The 23,843-nt window shown below is 38.5% G+C and overlaps 3 protein-coding genes across 20 annotated transcripts in view; all 3 read right to left on the bottom strand.

Annotated features, from left to right (window-relative positions):
* LOC6605161 (RNA binding protein fox-1 homolog 2) overlaps positions 1 to 14,161 on the bottom strand; it is a 113,328-nt gene extending 99,167 nt beyond the window's left edge. For 6 of the 18 annotated variants that reach the window (XM_032719535.1, XM_032719539.1, XM_032719536.1 and 3 more), the window contains exon 1: positions 14,071 to 14,158. The gene's annotated coding sequence lies outside the window, so the exon portion shown is untranslated. Of the gene's footprint in view, positions 1 to 14,070 lie in introns of all 18 variants that reach the window. The other 12 variants (XM_032719528.1, XM_032719529.1, XM_032719525.1 and 9 more) reach the window with 6 other exon arrangements.
* Positions 3,252 to 5,277, bottom strand: LOC6605159 (cytosol aminopeptidase). Its single transcript, XM_002029962.2, has one exon. It carries the CDS (start codon positions 5,011 to 5,013, stop codon positions 3,439 to 3,441), a length of 1,575 nt encoding a protein of 524 aa, XP_002029998.2. The 5' UTR covers positions 5,014 to 5,277; the 3' UTR covers positions 3,252 to 3,438.
* Positions 14,162 to 16,572: 2,411 nt separating the features above from the next.
* Positions 16,573 to 17,405, bottom strand: LOC116801252. Its single transcript, XM_032719546.1, has 2 exons — positions 16,894 to 17,405; positions 16,573 to 16,613 (listed from the first exon to the last, which is right to left on the bottom strand). The coding sequence occupies exons 1-2, from the start codon at positions 17,393 to 17,395 to the stop codon at positions 16,582 to 16,584; spliced, it is 534 nt and encodes a 177-aa protein (XP_032575437.1). The 5' UTR covers positions 17,396 to 17,405; the 3' UTR covers positions 16,573 to 16,581.
* Between the last annotated feature and the right edge of the window lie 6,438 nt (positions 17,406 to 23,843).

Here is a 23,843-nt window from a genome sequence, read left to right as displayed (position 1 = left end):
AGGAAGCGAGCGGAAGTGCTCGAAAAAAAAATGTGTAAAGCCAAAAGAATGCCAACTCGCTCTCTACACAAAACGCCCACGAACAACACACAAAAGGCCTGGAAGGAAGTCAAAGGAGCCAGAAGGAAAACCCAGTGTTGTGGGCTTTCATGGATGGAAAATGGATAAGGGGAGCGGTAGGATATGGCACAGTATGATAAATAACAGATGAGCAAAGGGTGTCAGCCTGGTTGCTTCATGTTGACTCAAGGGAAAAACCGGGAGCCTTAGGTGAAGGGAAGAGTTCGGGAAAATTGGGTTCTTGCTTATTGAATGTATGACATCGCAGCAAACACTAGCAGTGCATTCATAACATGATGGGTGCACAGGCGACACACTAAAACCAAATTAATTGAATATTAAGAATCAGAAATTTAAAAATGCAAGCACAAGGAACAACTAAAAAAAAACAGAAGCATATTGACAAGACACCAGCTATTAAAATAATATATATATGACTATTTTTCTTTTTTTTTAAATGGAAAATAAATCTGACTTAAGATCTCATTCCATACCAAACACTTGAGGTTACCAAGTGATATTCAAAGCTTCCTTAGTTCCTTCAATTTGCCCCCACATTTCTGGCGACATTACTTTTTGTCGCCTGGGAAGAAACAGAAAAGTGTATAAAAAAGTACTCATGTTGAAGTGTCCGCAGGACTTTCTTTTGATCTCCGTCGAAAGTTGCAGCTTGTGGCGAAATTTTCCCAAATACATTGGCTGTGAGAATGCCATGAATATTAAATTGCGATTATTGCCACTGGCAATGTGAAGTCAGTCGTCTGACTTGGCAACGTTTGATGGCATTCGGGTTTGAGTTTCCCGGCATGTTTGCGCAGATGTTTCCCTGGTAAGCCACTACCAAGGCTTCTCTATCGAATTCAGATTTAGAGATAGACCCTCCTTTGGTACTAATTAAGTGCAATTCAATTAAGTCCGGGCATAAACCGAAATATTTAAACTCTGTCACATGCATACGTGGATGTGAAATCCAGACTTTGCCTCAGTTTGTCCCCATTTCGGTTTGAGTTTTGGCTTCTCTCCATCTCACTATCTCTCTATTTGATTGATTAACGGCCTTCAGCTGGGCGTGATGTTGGGGGCGGATAAGTGGGTGGATAAGTGGGCGTATGGCTGGGAAGTGGCATGGTAAAAATTGGCTCGATGCTCTCAGCTTGATGTGATTGAGAATTTGATTTATTGGCAGCAAACTAAGTTTAACCAACGTCAAAAGCATTCAACCAGATGGAAGTTGACACTTTGCTTTTCGACATGCAGCAATACACAGTGGATATTACTTTTCAATTAAATATTCGAACTTTTAAAATATCTAATATTTTCACATCAAAAGCAGCAGGCTGTCAATGAAAAATCAATCAAAGTCAGAGGTAGGAATCACATTTAAACTTCCGAATTTTATTTTTCGTATCTTGTATTTTTAATTTGTATTATTCTTTGGCTATTTATCACAACTTTACATTATATTTTTAAGCACTTTTTTCTTAACGTTTCGTGATTTAATATTCTTTTGTGTTGAAACAAAAAAATTGTTTCAATCAATCTGCCAGTAAAAAAAACTTTGATCAAGTTATCAGAGTGCAGATGTGAGCCTGGTGGCAGATGTGAAAAACTTTTTCCTTGCGTAATTAAAAGGAAAAAAGTAAGAAATTAAAAAGCTGTGAAAAAGAATGGGCAAAAGCAAATCAAATTAAAAAGTTACATGCTCCACACACACATAACCCGCTCTCTTTTATGGCCTTTAGTCTTCAAAATCCTGGCTAGACCTACTGATTTTTCCTCTCGGTTTTCCACATTTTTCCCGGCCACTCACATATGAAAAGGGCGGTGTATATTCTAAGCCCATTGTGTTCACTTGGCTTTTGTGGCTCAAGTTCGAAAGCGGCTTTGTCGTTGGGGCACTGTAATTGAATTTGGCCTTTTGTTGACAAACAAATTATTCTTGACTTAACCAGTGAGGCCATAAAAGAGTGAAGTAAATTATGTTAATTTTTCGTTGTACTCATGGCACTCTTGGCCAGGAAAATGCGAATTTAATTCGGTTTGTGTACAATCCAATATATTTAATGGTAGCCAACACGCCCGCACATGGAAAACGAAATAAATTGAAAACGTTGCGGCCTGAACGTGTGGACAGGAGCAAAGGACCACAGGACCAAAGGACCAAGTGACCAAAGACCAAGGCTTTTTCATAAGCGAATATCTGTAGATAAATGTACAAAGGTCACGTGTGAAGCAGTAACTGCTGTCCACTGGATAATGGCGAAAATGGTTAATATCCGTTCGCTTGGAAAAATGCGAGACGCACATAAAAATGAAATAAATATACATACAAGACCATCGCGAGGAGAGTGTCGTTCGTTTATTGCGCGAAAGTATTCTTGTGTCATCGGAAAAGTATTTTAATGAAATTTTAAATGCCAATCAATGGAAAATCCTTATAAGCCGTAAGAAGGGAAGCCGGAACTTCCGCCGATGCTTTTAATACTTCGACGAGTACAAATACTTTTAATTGGCAATCCGAAACGCATATTAACCGATTGTCGATTTGTTTACACAGCTTTTAATAAACTTCCCGGCAACTTGTCAACTTTTTCGCGGCTTGTGGCTTTGAAATTTTAAGGGAGAAGTGCAAAAGAGCAAGAAAATCAACACTAAAATAACTTAACTTTTCAATTTTCGAATAAGCTTAAAATTGTTACACACATTCAAATATGTATTGCAGAAAGCAAGAATACATTCAGGTTTAATATCCAACCCATGAATGTGCTGCAAGGACCACCTGATCCTTTTACCAACCGCAGGATACACACGAACTGGCACACATATCGACATTGCCATCGCCTTTCCTCGGTTATTTATGATAATTCAAAGTAATATCCCGGAGCAATTTCATCAACAAAGACACACGGCTGGGAGCGAGGTGAGCTCTTGTGGATATGCAAATATCCTTTTGCCAGCCCAGGATGCCCCCAAATCCCCCCCTCCCCCCGAACCTGGCCCCCCTTTCATTTCAGCATTTGTGGCGAAGGAGGCCTTCCAAATGGGTGGAACGTGTCAAATGTGTGAAAATTGGGTAAATTTGCTTGTCTAATTGGGAGGGCAACGTGTGCTCGGCTAGTTATTATTCGTCCTTGAGTTCTTTAATTTGGCCAAGGGCAGGTGTGCCTTTTAGACGAAAGTAAAGAATTGAATTTTTGTTTAAAAGCTATATATATTATACATCTCACAAGAAATTTGACAACTTTGGACACTCCACAGGTTATCTTAACAAAACGTTCTGACATTGGACTCTTACACAAAAGATTATCTGCTGTGCACTTCTTAGCAATTCGGCTTTGATTCCGATCGGATTACGCCGACTGCATTTTCAATCCTATTTCACTTTTGGTTGGCGGGACAGGCCATTTGGTAGAGGAACTGCGCCAGAGTGCGAGTTGGCCTGCCTGTCATGTACTTGGCGGTGAGATAGGGTACCAGTCCATACTTGGTTAGCAGTCCAGTGCCCCGGGTGTCCAGATGAGCCCAATCCACACAGGGTACCAGTTCGTGGAGCACCGCTGCCGCCAGACAGGAATTCGCCAATCCACGACCATCATTGCTCAAATCGTAACCCATTTCGTCGGTGATTTGCTTCCTATAATAATTCCACAATGGCAAACGCCAAACTCGATCGCCAGTCAGAGCTCCTGCGGACTGGAACTGCTTCCAGATGTAATGGGAATTGGAGAATATACCGGTGGCTCCGCCGCCGAAAGCCTTCTTCACACCTGAACCCAAGGTGGCCACATCGACTACCAAGCGGGGCTTGTAGGTGCTCTGTCCGTAGAGCAAGGGATCTGCCATTACGACGACTCCGGCCTTGTCCATATCTCGTACAGCCATTGATTTGTGATTCATCAGGGTGATTACATCGCCAGGCTTACAGGCCATTCCCGATGGCATGTTCTCGCACAGCGGGAGGATGCAACAGATATTGATGGGCAGGGACAAGGCCGCAACGCAACGCATCATGGCCACACAGGATGCAGCTCCCGACATGCAAGCCCTGTACTCCTCCATTCCCCTGCATTTCCTCAGATTCATGGCGCCCGAGTTGAAGGTAATGCCCTTGCCCAGGAACAATATGGGCTTGTCCTCGGGATTGGTGCCGCAATAGGTGATCTCCATCAGAACCGGTGGCTCACAGCTGCCCTTGGCAATCATGAGGAACGAATGAAGACGCTGCTGTTCAATCCACTCCATGGTGCGGATTTCCACGGTGATGCCACAGGGACACAGTGCATCTACCGTGGCCTGGGCAAAAAGCGTTGGTGTCATGCAACAGGCAGGTGTATCACACATCCGGCGAGCTAAATTCTGAGCCTCCGCCTTGAAGACACCCCGGGTCCAACCTTCATAGTCCGGAGATTCGTACAGCTCCAGTTTGGGGATGTGTGGTGCCTTCCTCTTGGAGTTCATGTCACAATACCGCCAAACGGCCAGAACGGCACCCTCGGCGGCCTGTTCGGCATAGTCCATGCCATCTACAAAGACCTCCGAAACGCCAATCTCTTGCAAGGATCGTGCTCCAATTCCAGCCGCCACGCGTACATTCTCCATGCCCTCATCGAGCATTTCCAGTTCGTTGAAGCCGATGCCCTCGAGGCCGACACCAACCACTGCCATACTGCGAAACTCTGGATCTATGTTGTTGAATATCTTGCCCCTGCCCAAGTGGCCCGTGATTTTGCTCTCGCAAACCATCTCCTGCAACTTGCCATGCAGCCGATCATTGATCTTTTCGCCAGCTGGCGTCAGCTTTGGGTCATTGTCGTTCTCCTTCTGATAAACACCGACCACAAGACCCTTGGAGGGCTTGGGTTCACCACCGCAGGCGGTACGTATTTGGATCAAATGGGACACGGGCAGACGACGCTGGACTACTGACTTCAGAACGCTTTGTAATTTGTTCATTTTGAATTCCTATTAACTTGTCTGCTCGGACCAAATTTAGTTACTACTACTGCAAATTTCGTATTCACTTTCGTTATGCGGCGTATTCGCGATTCAACCGTTTATGTGGCAAGCAAACAACTTTTTTCACGAAACATGAAACACAAGACACGAAATACGACAAAAAATTTTGATGAAAACTTTACTGATTTTTTTCTATGTTTTCCAAAACGGGACTAGGTACACGACACTTTCGAAGTATGAGTTTGACTGAGGCTTGTGTTCCAAATACATCAGGCAAAAAAAATTATCAGCCAGAAGTTGATTTCAAGGGCTGCTTTGCAAGGGTATTTCAAATAAACTTTTTTACACATTTATTAGTTAACACATTTATAGTTAAGCCCGTTTAATCTTCAGATTAAATTTGTATAAAAGTATACATAACCCAAACTGAATATTCATTTCATTCCCAATATGATAATAGTCTACTTGCCATTCAAGTGATGAAATTGATTCCAACCAACAGCTGTTTCCTCAATTATCGACTGTATAATTCAAGGTAAAACTAATGATTTAAGCGCCTAATTGAACGCAAAACTTAACCAGCTCGTTAATTCATGCAAATGAGCTGCATTGATTATCTGGATGATTAACGGAATGAAATGGAATTCGTTTGATTTACATCAACAGAATGTCTGCCAAATTAATAAACTCTAACTAGTAATGCGTTTAGTGGTAACACATGCCCACATTATTCCCGTAATTGGTTTACGCAGATAACCATCTAACTAACTAACTAACTAATAGGTTTAATTTCAAAGTGCAATCGATTATTTTCAGTCGGTTTATAACTAGTTTTTTGTTCATAGTACACGGTTGAATGAGTGTAATGAAAAATAAAAGTTTTGCTTTAACTTTTATATTGCTGGCATATATATTGTTTCATTTGTTTTTATAATTTAAGGAATATTGGGTATTGATTTCATTGCGCTTGAAACCCTATTATTTTACTGAACAACTTTGAATAAAACTAATGATTTAATGATATTTTTATAAGTCCATGAAAGAACGCGCATTTATAGTTCCCTTATTATACCATTAAAACTTTTCCTATAATCGAATTGAAAATCACATTTCCAAAGCACTTTTGATGCTTCCTTGGTATCTTAAGTGTCTCACATGCTGTTTAAGCCAAAAACAAGAAACAACAGCAAAGTGTATCTGTAACTCTAAGCCCAAAGCAGTTTTCACTTAAAGTTGCTGGCAATATTTGTTGTTTTAGTTGGGTTAGCATTTTGCAGAAATTTTCGGCTTTGGTGAATCTGCAGGATGCCGCTCCACCGGAACCATGTCATAAAATGGTGTTGATGATGTCTGTCTGAGTGTGGGTCCTTATGTGCAGCCCGTATATATATAGTATGGTGGTATTTAGGTATTAGTGTTGACAACATTTGCTGCCAACAATTTCATTACCGCCACATTTAAAGTTTTGCCAAGCACACATTGAAAATGAGACAGCAGAAGATACATGGCCTCCTAAATGGTGGCACTGCAAAAAAATACCTATTGCTAATGGGGAAGTTTAATCTAGAGCGCCATATATGTGAGTAATTTGGAGATAAAATAGATTGTGCTTATCTTTAGGGTCAAAATATTTTCTTAAATTTTCTTAAAATTGAGGGCCACCAATTATTTAGCTCGGGAAATATTCTCGCAGTGCACATGTATGTATGTCCTTGCAAAAACTCGCGTTCAACTCTCGCTTATGACTAAGCCAGCCGGTCGGTGCTGTTTCTATTTGTACAGCAGTCAGGCCATCCATCCAGCCTTTTGACCCATGAACTCTGCCCTCTGAAGTCCACTGGAGAGCTCCACCAGAGAGCTCGTTATAAATGGAAAACTTTGGCTGCTTTCTCAAGTGGTTTTGCTCTACTATTTTTTTCGCCCCCCTATTTTTCCGCACTGTTTTTGGCTGTTGCTTTCAGTTTTGCAGTTCACATTTGATTCGAAAAAGTTTTTTGCGCTTGTTTATTTTACTTTTTAATGAGAGAGACATGTCGGGGAATCGAGATCGCATGTCCATGGTATTTGACGATTAGCCATGTGAAATGGTTGGTCAAGTTCCTGGGTTCCGTGGCAGCGAAAACTTTTCTGGTCTTATATATTTGGGTTATTTTCCTGCAGGACCAAGTTCCCGGAAAAGTTTCACGAGGTACGAAGAGGTGCAAGGGGCGTGGAAATTTGTCAAGTGGCAATTTCAACCGGTGGCAAGTGTCTGTGCAACAGTTGAACTCACATTCCACTCATCGCATGGAGCGGTAGAATGATATCTACTTGTCTGTCGGTCTGCATAATATTGATTTCCCCAGCTGGGCGCTTTTCTTTTTTTTGCATGATTTCCAACAGGACTTATGTACTTATCCTTGGTCCGATTCCGGTCCTTTGGCAATCTTCAATCTCGTCCTCTAGTGGCTGACTGGATAACACACAGTTTGAGTGTTTTTAATTTCTACTTCCCTTTAGTAGGTATCCGCATGAGTGGGATACTGAGGATATCGAAAGTCACTGAAGGACGCATCATCTGCCATTTGAGCACTGGTATTTTCTACTTTTTTACTTTTTGTTTTTGGTTTTTTTGCTGCCCTTCTGGCCATTTGCATTCATTTGTTTGCCATTTAATGTGGAGCAAGTCTGTTTGCCATTTTATTGAAAATTGCTATCAAATGATTGCAGAATATGTCAGTGCCATCGACCCGTATTTTATTTATTTCTTGTTTAGTTTTTGTGTCCCAATTTTGCGGCTTTTTTGCATCTCTATTTTGGTTGGTTTTTTCCCAAGTTGATGGTTTTTTAGGCAGCTGACAAAAACAGGTCACCGTTTTTTTACGTGGTTTTCATACTAAAAGTTTGCCTACAATTGCTTGTTATATAATGTCATTTGAATGGAATTTCTCTGTTTTTTTTTTTAAGTAATGTGAAATTTATTATTATTCAATTGTTGTGTTTCTAATATTCTTGAAGTTATACGCCTAACTAAAAAAGCATTCGTACAATTGACAAACTAAATAAAGCATGACCATAAAACCATAAATTAACAATTGTTGTAGCCATTAAACAAATGGTTTGGTTAGTTTCCAAAAAGCACTGCGAATATGTAGTCCCATTCATTTCCTTTCAGTTCCCTTCTAATTGCTTAATAAATCGGTTAAACAAACTTTCTGCTGAGCTGCTTAGTCCGAGTTTGCTGAAGTCCTCTCTCTTTTTATCTCGCTTGACTAAAGTTCGGCAAATTCCGAGCAAATATATAAATAATTGAGTTATTTGAGGAAGGACGACGAGGAAATTGGCTGAAACGAGATGTTCTCATCACTTAAATTGAAGGCAAATATGTAGTTGGATTTCCCCCATTCCGATTTCCCATCAGAGGCAAATTGAAAAGTTGCTAGTCTCGAACGAAAATTTGCAAGAGGTTTGCGGAAAAAGAAAAAAAAATGAACGAGCAAATGGCAGGAGAAGCCAAGGGAAAATCCTGGCTAACACATGGGTGTGTGTTAGTCACAGAAAGTTGCAGCTTAGTTTGGCCAAAAGGGATAATTTACCAACCATCCCCTCATTGGCAGGCAATCAAAAAGTCATCCTGCCCTGGGTGTATGTGCATTTATTTGATTTTTTAATTGAAGATTAAAGTTAATTGAAATTGATCATTAGTGTGATTGATTGAGGCGACGACCGTTCTATATTTTCCTTTCATTTCCCTGGCATTTAAGCCGATTATGGCTAAGGCCCAAACGAAAGCATGCAATATGCCTGAGGAATTCCATTCGGTCACGATAGCCCCCAAGAAAAATGGCCCATGACGAAAATCTACTTGTCATCCACTTTTCAAACAGAGAGTCTGTGAAAGAGACGGCAAGATTGAGTGAGATAAAGAATTATACTAATTAATTTAAGAAGCTTTGAAAATCTGTTTGTTCTCGCACTTGCGGAAAATTTATATTTGGAACTAGAAACAATACAAAATAGGCAAAGGATAAGGAAATGTAAACAATTAGTCAAAATATTATATTTTTAATCACAACTAATTATTGGTTATGATAATGTAATTTAAATTTAGGCGTAGAACAAATTAATTAATGTTTTGTGACCAATTTAAGATGTAGTTTATTTTTCAAAAAATGTATTTACAAGTAAGCTTTAATTAAAGCCTAAAAGTGTGTATTATGTAAAATATAATCCTGATGAGGCAGTCTAAGTTTTTGACAGTGCAGCGGAAAAAGCGTTGACATTTATTAATGTTAACGCATCAACAACAATCCGTAACCCAATGGAGTGGGCGTGGCATAAGCTACACAAGTGGAATTAAATACGCATTTGCGATGTCAGCTTCACAGTGAGCAAAAGTGACTTTGAAGAGCGCGTCATAAAAGTTTGTAAAAGTCTCGGGTGGGTGGATAAAGAGATTTACCCAGGCCACTCTGAACATAATAAAAATGTGAAGGTGCCGGGTCGTATTATGAAAATGACATTAAAATGGCAAAAGGATCATCAGGAGTAAGATAATATAAAAAACGCTAGAGAGCGAGTCTCAAATCATTAAAGTGGATTGAAGAGGCAATCACAGCGATTTACCCACTGCTCTTAAATATCTCACTGCAAGTGCCCAATTTCAACAAAATGGCAATTATTTCCGAGCTTGAAACTGCATAGAGAACTGAAACAATTTGCTGGTGAAGCAGTACTCAGCATAAGTAAATAAGTGGGTAGATATTTCTGTTCTTGGGGGTTGATGGAATCTTAAGGGTGGTAATGGAAAAATTACGAGACTGAACCATGTCATCTAGGATATTTCTCATAATTATCTACCTTCGTTTGTTATAATCAACATTTTCTTTTATTATAATGTTAATAATAAATTATATTATAATTTAGGGGCACATCTTACACATACTTCGTAACTTTTACTTGGGAGTTATTAATACTACGCAGAATAATAGTTCAAACTGTAAGTTAGTTTTCCGTTTCTTGTTTTTCACACAAAAAATTACAAAAGTTGAATTTTTCACACCGAACCAATGCCTAATCCCATGCATGTTGATCCTGCGAACATAACTCATACGTACAATATTATTTGTGGTTTTTGCGCTGCATTTTCAACATTTGGCGCCATTGGCGATTTGACGCGCAAATACCTAAATCAAAAAAAAAACCTAAAAAATTTCTTTTTACTGTGTCCTGTGGCCACACAAGTTATGAAAACAAAAGGAAGCAAAGCAAATGCAGAAAATCAGTCCAATAGCGCCCAAAAGTCTGCAATTGTTAAACTGTTATACGGCCAACTAAGGTCCAAGACAGCATCACCGAAAACTGTGCTACGCGCAAGGTCAAAGTGCGCATGAGCGAAGAGAGCCAAAGAGATGTAAGATGAAAGGGCGGATGCAATGGGCAATAGCAGTGGCAAAAACAATTTAACTACATGCGAAGCAACAAGAACAACAGCAAAAGGCCATGGGGTTTAGGCCAAAAAACGTAACAACGGCCTGACCTTCACCATCACCGCAGTTCTTTTTTCAGGAAAAATATCTTATACATGGTGTATGCCACTTTGAGGCGCGCTTGTGTGGGTGCGTTTGAGATCTGCTTTTGTTGGCTTAAATGTTTTCACGCTAAATGGAGCAGCAGCAGTAGCAGCAGCTACAGCGTCATTGTGGCGGCATTGATACGCTAAAGTGGAACCACACGGCGCATACTTAATGGGTGCGTATCATGCACTCGACAAAATAAATACAAAAAATATAATATTCTTGTATATATATAATATGCTTGTAAAAATGTTATAATTTAACAAAGATAGCAATCGATATATAGTGTATCTCAAGCCAATTGAACAGATTGTTAAAAAATCCTAACATTTTCAAATTATATTAGAAATTAATAGCTTAATTTTATTAAGTTTTTTCTTTTTGTTTTCCATCATACAATAACCTATTATTTTCTGCCTTTAGTTAGAATTGTAGCTACTTTTTTTGTATCTACTATATGTCCTAGTGAACCTGTATCCCTGCTCGCATAATGATGACAAGAGATCAAGCAAAATGAAAAGCAATTCATCTCTCGTGGAAATCGTATTCAACCAAATTATTGAAATTTTGCGGAATTTTCGCATCGATTTGCTGATTTTCTGTGTGCAATTTGAATGCGACATTTACGATGTGCGCTGGTTCAAAAATGTTTGTTGTCATTCGTTTCGGCATCGCTGGAAATATGCTGGGCATGATTGATGATATATCTGATTGAATGGGGCTTTCGACGAACTGCCTGATAGATAGATGGTTCAAAATGGAAGGACTAGCAGCAGGTGGCAGCTGCCAGTATGTAAGTATCCTTCGCTAAGCGGATTTCAACCAGGCCTTTATCATCACAAAAGGAGTTTATTTCTTTTCTGTTGGCGTTTTTTTTTTGTTCCATGTGGTCTACGTGTGCGGAAAGTTTACTGTTTTTCAGAAGAAAAGAACTTAAGTAGGATTTTTCCATTTCCACTTTTCGTATGCTAATGCAACGGGGAAAGTGGTAAAGAGAAGCATTTAATCAAGTTTATGTGGAATAAATTATATTTAGACGCTTTTCTTTGAAATAATGGCTACAGCGTTGCCATTAGGCTTATTAGAAAAGGGAAAAGAAGAAAAATGAGAGGAAAAACCACCCAAAGAAGTCAAAGCGATTAAGATGGATGATGCCCGAAAGTGGGGAGCATAATAAGACAAATTATTTGGAGGAAATGAAAAAAGGTTACAAAAGGGAAGAAATAAAATACTTCTCATTTAAAATAATAATTAAATAAATCAATATTCAATACTATTAGTATATACTGCTTGGCAATTCAATTTAAAAAAGCTAGTTTCAAAAAAACCATTAGATCTCTGCATACTGCAATGTACATTTTTGTACAAATAAACTGTGACAGAAATACCCACAAATTACATGCTCATAGAATCTCGGAAACATATCGTGCACATAAATTTCTGCTCTATTTTATTGAAATTCTGTGAGGAACGTATGTGCAATCTCTTCTAATTTTTTTTTTTTGTTGAATAAGCATGAAAAATATCATGCTGCATATTGTCCGAAATATAGTTTAGAAGTCTTGTGCAAAAATGCGATGTCGCCAGTATGCAGAAAATATAAAAAAAAAAATACATATCAGACACAACAAAAATGTGGCTCTTCTCATGTAAATAACTGCGAATGGAGCTGTGGAAAAATAGTTGACAAAAAGTTTTTCATTGGTTGGCTAAACAAGTCAAGGCTCGGAGTTTTTTAAGTAATTGCTGCTTATACCAATTTACGGTGCAAGTTTTCCCTTTGTAAGGCGAGATAAATGGGGGTGGCATGTTTACGCCCCATGATTTATGGCGTTCATTTTTCGAGGACATTATAAAAATAAAAAAAATAAATAAATAATAAATAAAAACTTTTTGGTGGGTCAAAGTGAAAGGAAGTCAACAAAGATAAGAGAGAAAAAGTTTGATTTTGTGTGCCATTTGTTTATTGTTCTCAATTGTTGTTAAATTTTGAACTTGTATCAAGTTTCATCTTCACACGTCACGAAATTTTAAATTTTAAAAACTTTTTAGTATTAAAATACCCTATTTTTTTAATCCCAATATATAGGTATTCTTTTTTGCGTAGCAATGTTGTTATTTTCAAAGACATCCTTGTTGCATAAACAGAGGACCGTGAAGTATTTAGCATACAACCAAAAAGTGGGTTCTCATTTTTCGCTCGCATATTTTCGCCCACAGCTTTTATCCTGCAGATGACGGAAGTCTCAAAGTGACAGACAATTTTAGCCTTAACAAGAATAACAGCAGCACGCTGAAGTGATGGAAACTCTAGCCACATGTGCGCAAATATTTTTTCCTGCTTCTGGCTTCTTCCGTCAGTGCCTTCCAGCCTCAGTCAGCATTATAATGAATTACATGCGGAGGAGATCCTTGTGCCGGGAATCCGGCAATCCTAGCCGTCATCAACATCGGGCAACAACTACCTATGGAAACCATTCTGAGCACTCGCTTAGCTTCCTTGCCACGCTTTGTTGGCTGCAGCAATTTTACAATTGACTGTTTCTGCTGTTGCTATATGGGGAAACTCCCCGTTTTGCAGTGGAAACCCCCTCTATTTAACGGGAAACGGGGTGGCGAAATGGGTGGGTTTGTAAAACGCTTGACTTGTTTTACGCATTATTTACTTAGTTGGGATGCTACCTCATGCTCCACATGTACATGCACGTGTTTGTATAAGCTCACACAGGAAAAACTGTTGTAACAACTTTGTTATTTAAATTAAAAAGTATTATATGATTTACTAGAAAATTTCTAGAGGCTTAAAGTCACTGAAAAGACGTCTTAAATAAGGAAATTGTTAATTTTTGAACATACTATTGAAGCTGAACCCATTTCGCTCAGTGTTGCTGTGCGTCTATACCCTTTTAGTTGTCTTTGAGCGTCCATTCCGTGGGGGATAGGGGCGTGGCAAATGAACTAGTATAAAAGTAAGTTTGTGGCAAGCAGCAAAACGTTTGGTTACAATTAATTTCGTACTCTGCGCTGGGTAATAAGGGGATATATATATGTACATTTGTCCAGATACAGGGTATGTGGGTGCCATAAGAGGGGGGATTCTGATGCCCCTTAATGTGAGCAATTTCAAATGAAAACCGGCCCCGGAGTCCTGTTGCTGTAAAAGTATTTTTGCTGGCATTTCTACCATTATTTGCATCTCCAGCTGGAAATAAATGAAGGGTAAACGCAAATCGAAATTCCCTGCCAGACCATCAACAATGGAAGTCGGGCAAATAAGAAATGGGAAAATTACACGAATATCAAATCAAAATTATCTTAACCTGGCGCAGGAGATGTTTTAATGCCGGACGTAAAGCGCAAAAATGGGCAATAAAAATGTTTTAAATGCGTTTGGGAAATGGCCAAATTCTCAAGATATCTAAGCGGAAGAATGGTCCAATAAAATATGTACAAATGGGATACATTTTTATTTCTGTGATATTTAATAGCTAAGGCTTACTTGATCGACGTGCTTGCGAATCGTGAAAAAAAGAATCCGTTTGCTGTCCGAATTACTTGTGGTAAACACACGAAACAAACACACGTTTTTGTGTTTTCTTTTTGCTTTTGGCACAAGATGCTAAATGACAGGCGGCTTATGCAACATTTATTTGATATTGTATTAAATATTTAACGCACGACACGACAAAACACTTTTGCCTCATTAATCTAACGCAAACAAGAGCAGCGGGCAGAATGACGAAAAGCTGCTAATTGAAGCCGGCACAACTAAATACACAGTGCACACACAAAAAGCACACACAACAATCACAAAGGGACACTAAGCCTTTAGTCGTTGATTGATACGGATAGCCCAAGGAATTTGAGGTTTTTCCCTCTGAGGGGGTGGAGAACATGGGGTGGTTTCTGAAAAATTTGTGAGGTTTTCCTGTTTACACGAGAATTTTACGCGACTTGCCAATGGCGAGGCGAAAGCGATGAACAAAAGTTTTTCCGTCCTCACGTGAGCACTTGCAAAGGGAGACTGAAATTTTGCGCAAAAGAGCCTGTAAGTATGCAGCAGCCTTTGCCGTATAACACTACAGGCAGTATAACAGTTTGATGCTTACTGGAGGGATGGGAAAAATGTATATTTTTAGTGAAAGAGCTCTTTATTGCCACCTGATAAAAGGTAGCATAAAATTTGGTTTAACGCACAACGACCTTCGGCATCATCAGCATAAACTTGACCAACTATTTAGCCACAAAAAAAAAAAACAGAAAAACCAAAATAAATAGTATAAACATATGTGTTCAAGGCATAAAACCATTTCCGCCAAATTGCCCAAGCCAAGTCGCACAATTTATTTTTATTTGAACTCCGAGAAGTTTATGGTTTCTTTTTTCCCTCCGACGAAATGCTGATTATTATGATTATTTACTCAGCCTATTTGTGTGTGGGCGTTTGGTTACATAATTAGGCCATTAAGTATAAGTGCCTGAGTCTCTGATTTCAACATTTCCACGACCCAGCATCACAAATCGATCAGGCTGGCAAACAAATTCCGCTCGACAAAGAGAGGCAATTTTTAATGGAAACAGAAGGCTATAAGGAAAACGTATTTTCAGCAGTAACTTTTCTTTGGCGGAAAACGTAATTGAATTTTTATTGACATTCTAGCGGAAGTGGAGGTGAGGACAGCTGTCACTTGAGCGACGAAGTTGCCTGGAAATAAAGCGCAACTATTTTGTAGAAAATGACCGGGACAGTAAAAGGAAGAAAGGACGAAAAGTCAGAACGACGAACGAAAGCAAAACCAAAAATCTAAGAAAATCAAAAGAAAATTACAAATTTCGTAAAATTAATTCCTTTTTTTTAAGGCCTCTTTAAAAGGGGATTGAGCAAGGGATTGCCAAGAATAGCCTAATTAGGGTTGACTTAAGGGGAACGATGGAAAATTTTCCGCAGATTAAGCTCGAAGATGCTCAGCGAAAAATATTCAAAAATAACAATTTTAAATTCAGAAGGAGAGAAAGCAAAAACGGAAAAGGGTTGATTTAAATGAAAACTGTATTCAGTACTTTTTAAGATAGATTTTTTTAAGTCATTTTTGTAAATTTGTTTACTTATACTTTGTAGATATTTTAACTTTATAAATGGAATTCATACATTGTACTCCATTCGTAATGGCTAATAGATAAGTTTCTAATTACACATATAATTGCTTTTCTATATGACGATCCAGACCAAGTTCGCTTACCAATTAAAGTTCGACGAGGGCATTTGTCATGACTATCTGCATCATAATATGCCACTATTATCATTTACAGCCACCCGCTTTTGTGGGGCTCCAATCGTTTTTCTCATTACCAGGAGACACCCTCGTCTCTGGCCGGTCATTAAATTATTTTATATGGCACATTAAAAGTGAGCATAAACACACAAACTCCCACTGGCCCTTACTTTCTCTACTATACGAGTATATGTATGTGTAGTAAGTGAAATGCATTTGCAGTGGGGGGTCATAAGCCAAAGGCTTATGTGGCAAAGTAGGAGAAAGGGGAGCGGCGTCTGTCCGAGTGGCATTTCCATCTGCGGCAGGTTCTATTTGCTATTATTATCATAGTCGGAGTGCTTGGGCGGTTATTATTGTTACCACTGAGTCTGCTCGCCGGCTTCTAAGCAATTATTTAAAGCACCACAAGGACGGGAGAAATGCGGGGACAACTCTCCCTTTCTCTGTCCGCGGGGAAATGAAGGCAATGTCCAGTGTTGGCTGCAGAGATTTCAATTTAAAAACGAGGCCAAACTGCTGGGCGAAAAGCGAGGGGGGCTCCACACACGTGTGACCATTCTTTTTTATGCCAGCACAGCAGGTTCTTCAAGCACTGTTACAAATTATATTTTTAATTAATATTTATATATATTTTTATATATTTATTCATTCATTAATTTATTTAATATGTAACTTGCAAATCCGTACGAAAATAGTCATACATTCAAAGTCAAAATTTATTCCATGTTTTCAAATTAATTGGTTTCTGTTGCATTAGCGGTCGGTTCTGTAAGAAACAAAAATTTTATTTAACTCTTACAAATAAATGCACTTAGTATAAAAACTTCTTTTTTTCCGGTGTACCAATCACCTTTGCTGTCCAGTTTCGTTTGAGCCTTGTTGATTGCGTGCTATTGTGGCGAGAGATGCTCACATATTTATTTACAATTTAAATTCAGTCAGTAGCCCCGCCCTTCTGAACAGTTTTCGCACCTGTCACCCTTTTGTGCCTACTTAATTGTCGCAATCAATTGGGCCAACAAGAGGTTAAAAGCTTAATTTCTTACCTGTTTTTCGTATGGATTTTGCCAGCAGGCAACGGATCTCTTTTAAAACTTTTTTAAAATCGGTTCTCAGTTCGATTTTTGAAACAGCATTCTCCGGGGCAGATTCAGAAATCTCTGGCTTTATGGCATCATCGTAATCAAAAAGAGAAGACTCTGTATCGTCCATAACATTATACCATTCCAATTTTCTGCGTATGGCTTGTATTATTTGTCGTCTGGATTGGCAATCTTTACCGGATAGATCACTAGATATTTCTAAGATGTCATCAATTTTTTGAAAAGGTGATTGTACATATTTCTCTTGTTGAAATTGATCCATCTTTATCATAATATCCGATAGAGTTGCACTTAAATTATAGTTTGCAACAAGACATTGGAAAACAATGGCCAAATTTGGCTCGTCTTTCGCAGTCATAGCCTCACATCCTGAGTAGGTTTTGTTATTCATCTCACTGCCATAAGTAAAACTTATAAATTGCAACACGACAAGAACTAGCAACATCGTCTGTCAATGATGAAAATCAAACTGATATCAATTCGAACTTGTGGAACTTGTGGCTCCATTTCTTGTTAATTGATTTTGTACAGTTAGGCATATTAAATGTGTACGAGCTGAAACATTGGGCGATGCTCTGCTAACTTTCAAAATAGAGCCATAAATTTTATTTGGCACTTGTGAGGTTGCAAACTTTCGCAAAACTTGCAGCTCATCCGGGTTTTCCCGCGTACCAGAGTTTTGCCAGCTTCACTTCCTTTGTGGCCTCATTTGCTGCCAGCGGCCACCATAAATAATCCATACAAATTAACGCAGCCGTGCACACTTAGCCGCACCTAAAATAAGACTAAAATAAAATAAAACCAAAAAACCACTGAGAACATTTTAATCGACACAAACTCGCTGGGTGGTTTAAAAAAAGAAAGCAACTGCTAAAATATATATTTTTCGGTATAAAAAATAGCGCTTAAGCTTTTCGCATCCTCCAAACCATTTTAGGCAGCAGGCTTTTTGGGCAAGCAAAATTTATTGTTAGCGGAAGTTGTCTTTAATGGCGAACGCGCAGCCACACCCACAAGCCCATTGAACCCATGGATCCCCAACATCAGGCTGTTTCTTACCCCCAAACTCCCCAGCCATTTATTCAGTCCGAATTAAGTTGACCTTCAGAGCTGCAAATAATTTCAACTCATTGAGTTTAATGTCCTGCGCCGTATGGGCGTGGCACAGCCATTTATAAGGTCTCTGTGCCACTTAAGTACAGTCCGTTTCGTAAATAAATATATTAGGAAATGAGTTATTATAATATTAAACTATTGAATTACTTATTCTAACTTATAAGCCTTAAAACAGATTCCTGTTAGCTCATTTAATGGATTTTTAAAACCAAATCCATTGCTAGGATATGTACACATACTTCAATGGAACTAAATTAATTCAATATGATAAATCTTTGAATTTATTTTTAGCCAACCTTATAGTTGCGAACCACTCTGTATATTATCGCCCAATAATCGCATGATTTATGGCTAACAATGGTCAGGGCAGTTCTTTTCCTTCTTGGCTCATAAATATTTTGCCAGTCTGAATTTGTTTTCTTCCACTTTCGTTCATATTTTTGTTTCCAATTTTTCGTGTCCCACAGCTTGAAAATTGTATTTTAATGTGGGAAATGGGACACACACTAAAATACACAATATTTGGCCGTATTCAAGATGTTGGAAGGACGCTAATGCGTTTATAAAGTGTTAATATTTAATGGCAGCTGTGCAGATGACTGACTTTCTTCTACCTCCTTTAGTTTATGCATATATTGTGATTTAAGCTTATGAAAAAGTGTGCCACGCCCTATTTTATGGCTTCGTGATGGGGGTTAGAAATGGGCTAAAACAATTTACGAGTTTTCATGAGCGTTTTGTCCGTCTGCGAAAATGGTCGTAAATTTAATTGCCGCGATTATTGCTGCGAAATTAGCGCAGATCAGAGATAATCGCTAAGCTTAAGTTTACGACAGGAATTTACGACTTTGGCATTGTCATGTCACATTAATTTCAATATTTAATGTAATAATAAACTTAAATTACTTGAAATACATTGAAATAACTTTAATGTAATTTATTACTTTAAAAACTTAAAACCATTAATTTCAATAAGTTTCTCTTAATTTAAATCGACTTCCGTACACATTTTTAAAGTCCTTTGACAATTTTAAATTTACTTTTGGGCCTCAAAGCGAGCAAAATTCCCCAATGGCAAGGGCAATAATTTATGCTAATTCGCTTGACTGCCATGCAGACGCAAAAAAAAAAAAAACCAAAATGACAATGACTTCCTGTGGCCGAGAGTTTTGCACACACACAAATAAGAGAGTATCAAGCTGGCAAAAATTAAATTGAGCCGCTTGTAATTTAGCCAATTGCACCAAAGTGGCCGACTAATTGCCCGGGGACGAAGTACAGGAAATGCATTTGCATTTCGGTTAACGCACTAGAATATGCAATTCACATGTGTGTCGCATAAAGAAGAGTGGCTTCCCATAGTAAGCCGACTCGTTAACATGATGAACTTAAATAAAGCTCGTAGTCAGGCATAATTTATTTAAAACAAACAGACGGCTGCGGAAAAGTAAAAGTTGGACGAGGATAAACTGGGCAAACAAAATCAGAGCAGGCGTTCATACATGCGATTTCTTAAACACAGTTGAGGGTATATAAGTTTATAAGATATTTTAACACACTATAAACTGTTAATTCAGAATTCGCTCAAGAAAATGGTTCAAGGAATAAGGACATTGTTAAAAAATAGATCTCTAAGTGTATTTTTTGATTGATGATCTATTTTACTAGCCCCGTCTGTTGATGCGTCTGTTTTTCATTTGCCATTCTCATTATTATGCTCAACACTTAGTTGGCAATTTTTTCTAGCAGCTCGACGTCACCACGCCCACGACCTTCACACAGTGTTGAAAGCAAACAAGATATGGGCGGTGGCACGCCCCTGCTGTGCAATTTTCCAGAGGATTGAGTAGACTAAGCGTTTTGTCTAGTTTCAGCCGGCATCAGTTATCTGTTTGCCGTTTTATATTGTTGTTCATTTTATTTATCTCTTTTTCAACATTTTTCTTACTTTTTTTATTTTGGTTCATAGTCACTTAAGGATTCATGCAGCAGCTGAGGCCGCCAGCAAAAACCGGCAGCACCTTGTTCATGTAGTCAGTCAGTCAGTGGGTGAGTGGGTGGCTGTGGGTGGTTTTGGGTGGCTCGTTGTGGTTGAGTGGGCCTGTCAGACGCCGGCGGACATGCCCTGAATTATAAAACTGTCGTCGTCGAAAAAAAAAAGTCAGCCTTGAGACAAAAAGCAAAGCCTGCGGTTTCCAACCATCCATCCTGAGCCTATTTATTCGTACTGATTTTATTTTAATTTCATTAAAATTATGTGACAGAACTTAATTGGTTTCCATTGTGAACGAGGCTGCGGAGGCAGGAGAAGGCGGGCAGATTAAATCGCTTTAAATTATGGGGACAATAAACTGCCATCCAGAGATAGCGACAATCTGTGTGCGTGTGCGGGCGATAAATACAATAATTTCTCTTTAAAAGTTTTCCCTGAGATAAATGTCATTCAGCAATTGGTTTTCATTTGACAAAAGTTTATGGCTAATAATTAATGAATACAACTGCATTGGCGTATTTCGATTGTGTACGATTGACAACAGAAAGAGTTGCAGTAGGAGTAAACAAAATGAATTTTCCATTAGCATATTTAATTTTTCAATTATGCAGCGTCTCCATTTTTTCATTTTTACCACACGTAATTAGCATAGACTCTCGCTGCCAGTGCATTATAAACAGTTAGTCCGTAATCTAGGATGTGGCACACTATAGGATTTCACCCACAACTCTGTCCACCACCCTCCACATTTTGCCAAGGACTCGCCATTCGACGTGCAACATTCAAATTGAGTTGCATAACTTGCATTGAGGTGAGTAGAGTCATTCAAATGTAAATTCCATTTGCAGTCGCCTTTTGCATCGAGGTGGGGGCGTGACCCTGCGAATTAGGGTCCTTTGTACTGCCGAATAATTAACAATAATAGCCACTGATCATAAATTTCAGACAGGAAGCTGCAAATCTGTTTGCGGGATTATGATTATGTATGCAAACGATTTCGGAATTCTGTCTGTTCAGGAATGTTGCAAAACGAATGAAATAGGTTCAAGTATTGGGAAACTAAAAAAAAAGCTTGTAATTTCTTGCAAAATTTTAACTTACATAAAATATAATAATATTTTAGTGCCTTCTTTTGCTTACATTTATTTTAGGGTTCAGCTAAACATATTTAATTTGTACCAGCTATTTAAATGTCAAAACAAGATAACTATTTAATACCCCTACTTTGAGATATTTAAAATTGAAAAATGCACGCTTTTTAACCATTTTCACACGCTTTTGCTTTGACCCTTTTGCTTTCGAATAAATTTAGACCACAGAAAGCTAAAAGGAAGCTGGGCATCAGAGAAACCATCGTCATCCAAACTAACACCCACTTCGCCCCAAAAAACCAACAGTCATGTGTGTTTAAAGAGCAACCGCTCCGACGCCCATCATTCCATTTAGATGTAAATTACGAAGCGGGCAACGCGAACTGAAAACAGGAAATAAAAGGAAATAGGCAACAAGCAAACAAAGAGTACTCGGTTCTTCCCTTTATCCCCATTGTTTGAGTGGAGGTCCTTTGGACGTTTGTTTAGGACACAGACGGGACACTTTAACCCATATAAGCACAGCGTAGAAACCGAAAAAGTTTGCATACATTTGGGCAAATGTTTTGGCCGAGCTTAAAGCTGGCAAAATCTGATTTCGGCCAGAGCAATCTGAGTGCAAGGATGCAGATACAAATCCTGTGGGTATGTAAAGAAAGATACGTAGATAATGAGCCTGCAATCAGCATTGCCCACAAATGCTGCACACTTAAACACTGGGATATCGGAATTTTAGATCAGGAATGAATCATTAAAGTGGTAAATAATTAAAAATATAAAAATGATTTCAATTGTGCTTGTTTAACAGAAATAAAACCCATCTAATTTGCAGTACATTTACATTTAGACACCTTATACACTATTTTCCCTTTTAGTAGATATATGTATGTCTTCATAAGATGTAGTTTGCTAAACAAGTTGCACAATATTTTTTGCAGTACCCTTTTATAAGCCACATTGTCCCAGCTCCATCCGCAGTTTTCGTTTCCGGTTCCGACTGGTTTTGCATCTTGCAGTGTGCTCGTCTGAGCCTTCTGCCTGTCTGACTTTTGGCCGCAGATTCAGCTCCATGGAGATCGTTTTATTCGGTACGTGCTGTGCATCGCAGTGTAATGCCATTGCCATGCCATTTCGTACATAAATTAATGCAGTCGTGATACAATGCCCACTGAAACTCCACTCAAATGCACACACACACATACACATATATATATATACACATAAAAAGGAGAAAGCCAACACAGATACTCACAGTCACATCCGTCTCGACACCGAAGTGCTGCAGTGTAATTTCTCTTTTGGCGTTATTAAATAGAAATTTTCGTTCCATGACTCCGTGTGTGAGCGAGTGTCTCTGCCAAAGTTTCCTTTCATTCTTTTTTTTTTTGTCAAATTTATGCACTGCAGATTTTTGGCTTATCTTGCGGGACTTTTGTGTGTCTTTAGGTTGATGGCCAACATTTGCGAAACTTATTCAAATGAAAACTTCGGTTGCAAAACTCACCAATGATTACAGTTTATTCGCACAGATAATGGCTAAATGTTTTGGCTTCACAAAAGGAAACTGGAAGCTGCATAATAATGCTTGGATAGGGTCCAATGTGCTTATTAAAGCACACATTTAAGACAGTTTATTCACTTTGTACTACATATTACTGAAGAATGCTATGGATACCATTAGCTAATTGTTACTGATCTTTAAGGGTGAGTGACTACATTGTTAAGGGCTTTACCACATACACACTGTTAAGGACACAAAGCTTGACTGCTTTAGCAAATAACCCCTTAAATGTAAACCCAATCTCACAATTCTATCCATTCAACCGTGTAAAATCAATTTTAATTTTCCTTTGGCATTTCTTTGCACACAAAAAAATAAAAATAAAGTAATTATTTTGGCAAGTCACTTGGCTTGGTTCGTAAAAGCTCAAAAATGGCCATAAAATTTTACGCAAGTAACACCGAAAAAGGAGGCTGACTATAATGGCCCAAATGTGTTCAATCCGTATAACAGTTGGCCAGAAGTGGAAAAGCGGAAAGAGAGAAAAAGGTAGCAAAAGTTTGAATGAAAACGATGGAAATACTGTTTGACCCAATATTGAGCTGAACTTTCGGATTGAAAATTCATTAAGCAAGAACTCTTTGGTCCCGCCTAATTAAACTGATTTATTAATAAAGTTAAGGCATAGAAATATTGAATATTTAACGACGACGTTAGAAATGAAATATGTTGAAAAAAGAGAGAAAAACCTGGATTTACCTGCTTCAATTGGCTGACAGCCTTCGGACCGGCTCACAATTCTTGGCAACATAATTCAATTGGATTGCCAGAAAACTTGGCATATTTTGATAGCCAATGTGTGGGCTTAGAAGCTTCGAATTTTTTTTTGCTATTTTCCTCTTTCTTTTGCGTATATTTTTCTCGGGTAAATGGGATCAAGTTGTCGGTGCTTTTGATTTGGGTTTTCCGGGGAATAAGAAACCGGCTTATCAACGTGATAAGCCTTGTGTTGTTTGTTACACCAAAAAAAAAGCATTTCAAGCGTGTATATTTATTTTTGTTTATTTATTGAGGAAATGTTATTGCTTTAGAGAGCCTCATTATGGGCTTTATCAAAACCAATTATGTCACAGACTGACACATTTTGGCTATTTCCCCATTCGCCATGTCAAAATATCAAATTGCTGTGCAA

The sequence above is a fragment of the Drosophila sechellia genome, chromosome 3L (genome assembly GCF_004382195.2).
Source record: "Drosophila sechellia strain sech25 chromosome 3L, ASM438219v1, whole genome shotgun sequence".
NCBI classification, from domain to species: domain Eukaryota; kingdom Metazoa; phylum Arthropoda; class Insecta; order Diptera; family Drosophilidae; genus Drosophila; species Drosophila sechellia.
Note: the sequence above shows the minus strand (reverse complement) of the source record. Positions and strands in the feature narration are given on the sequence as shown.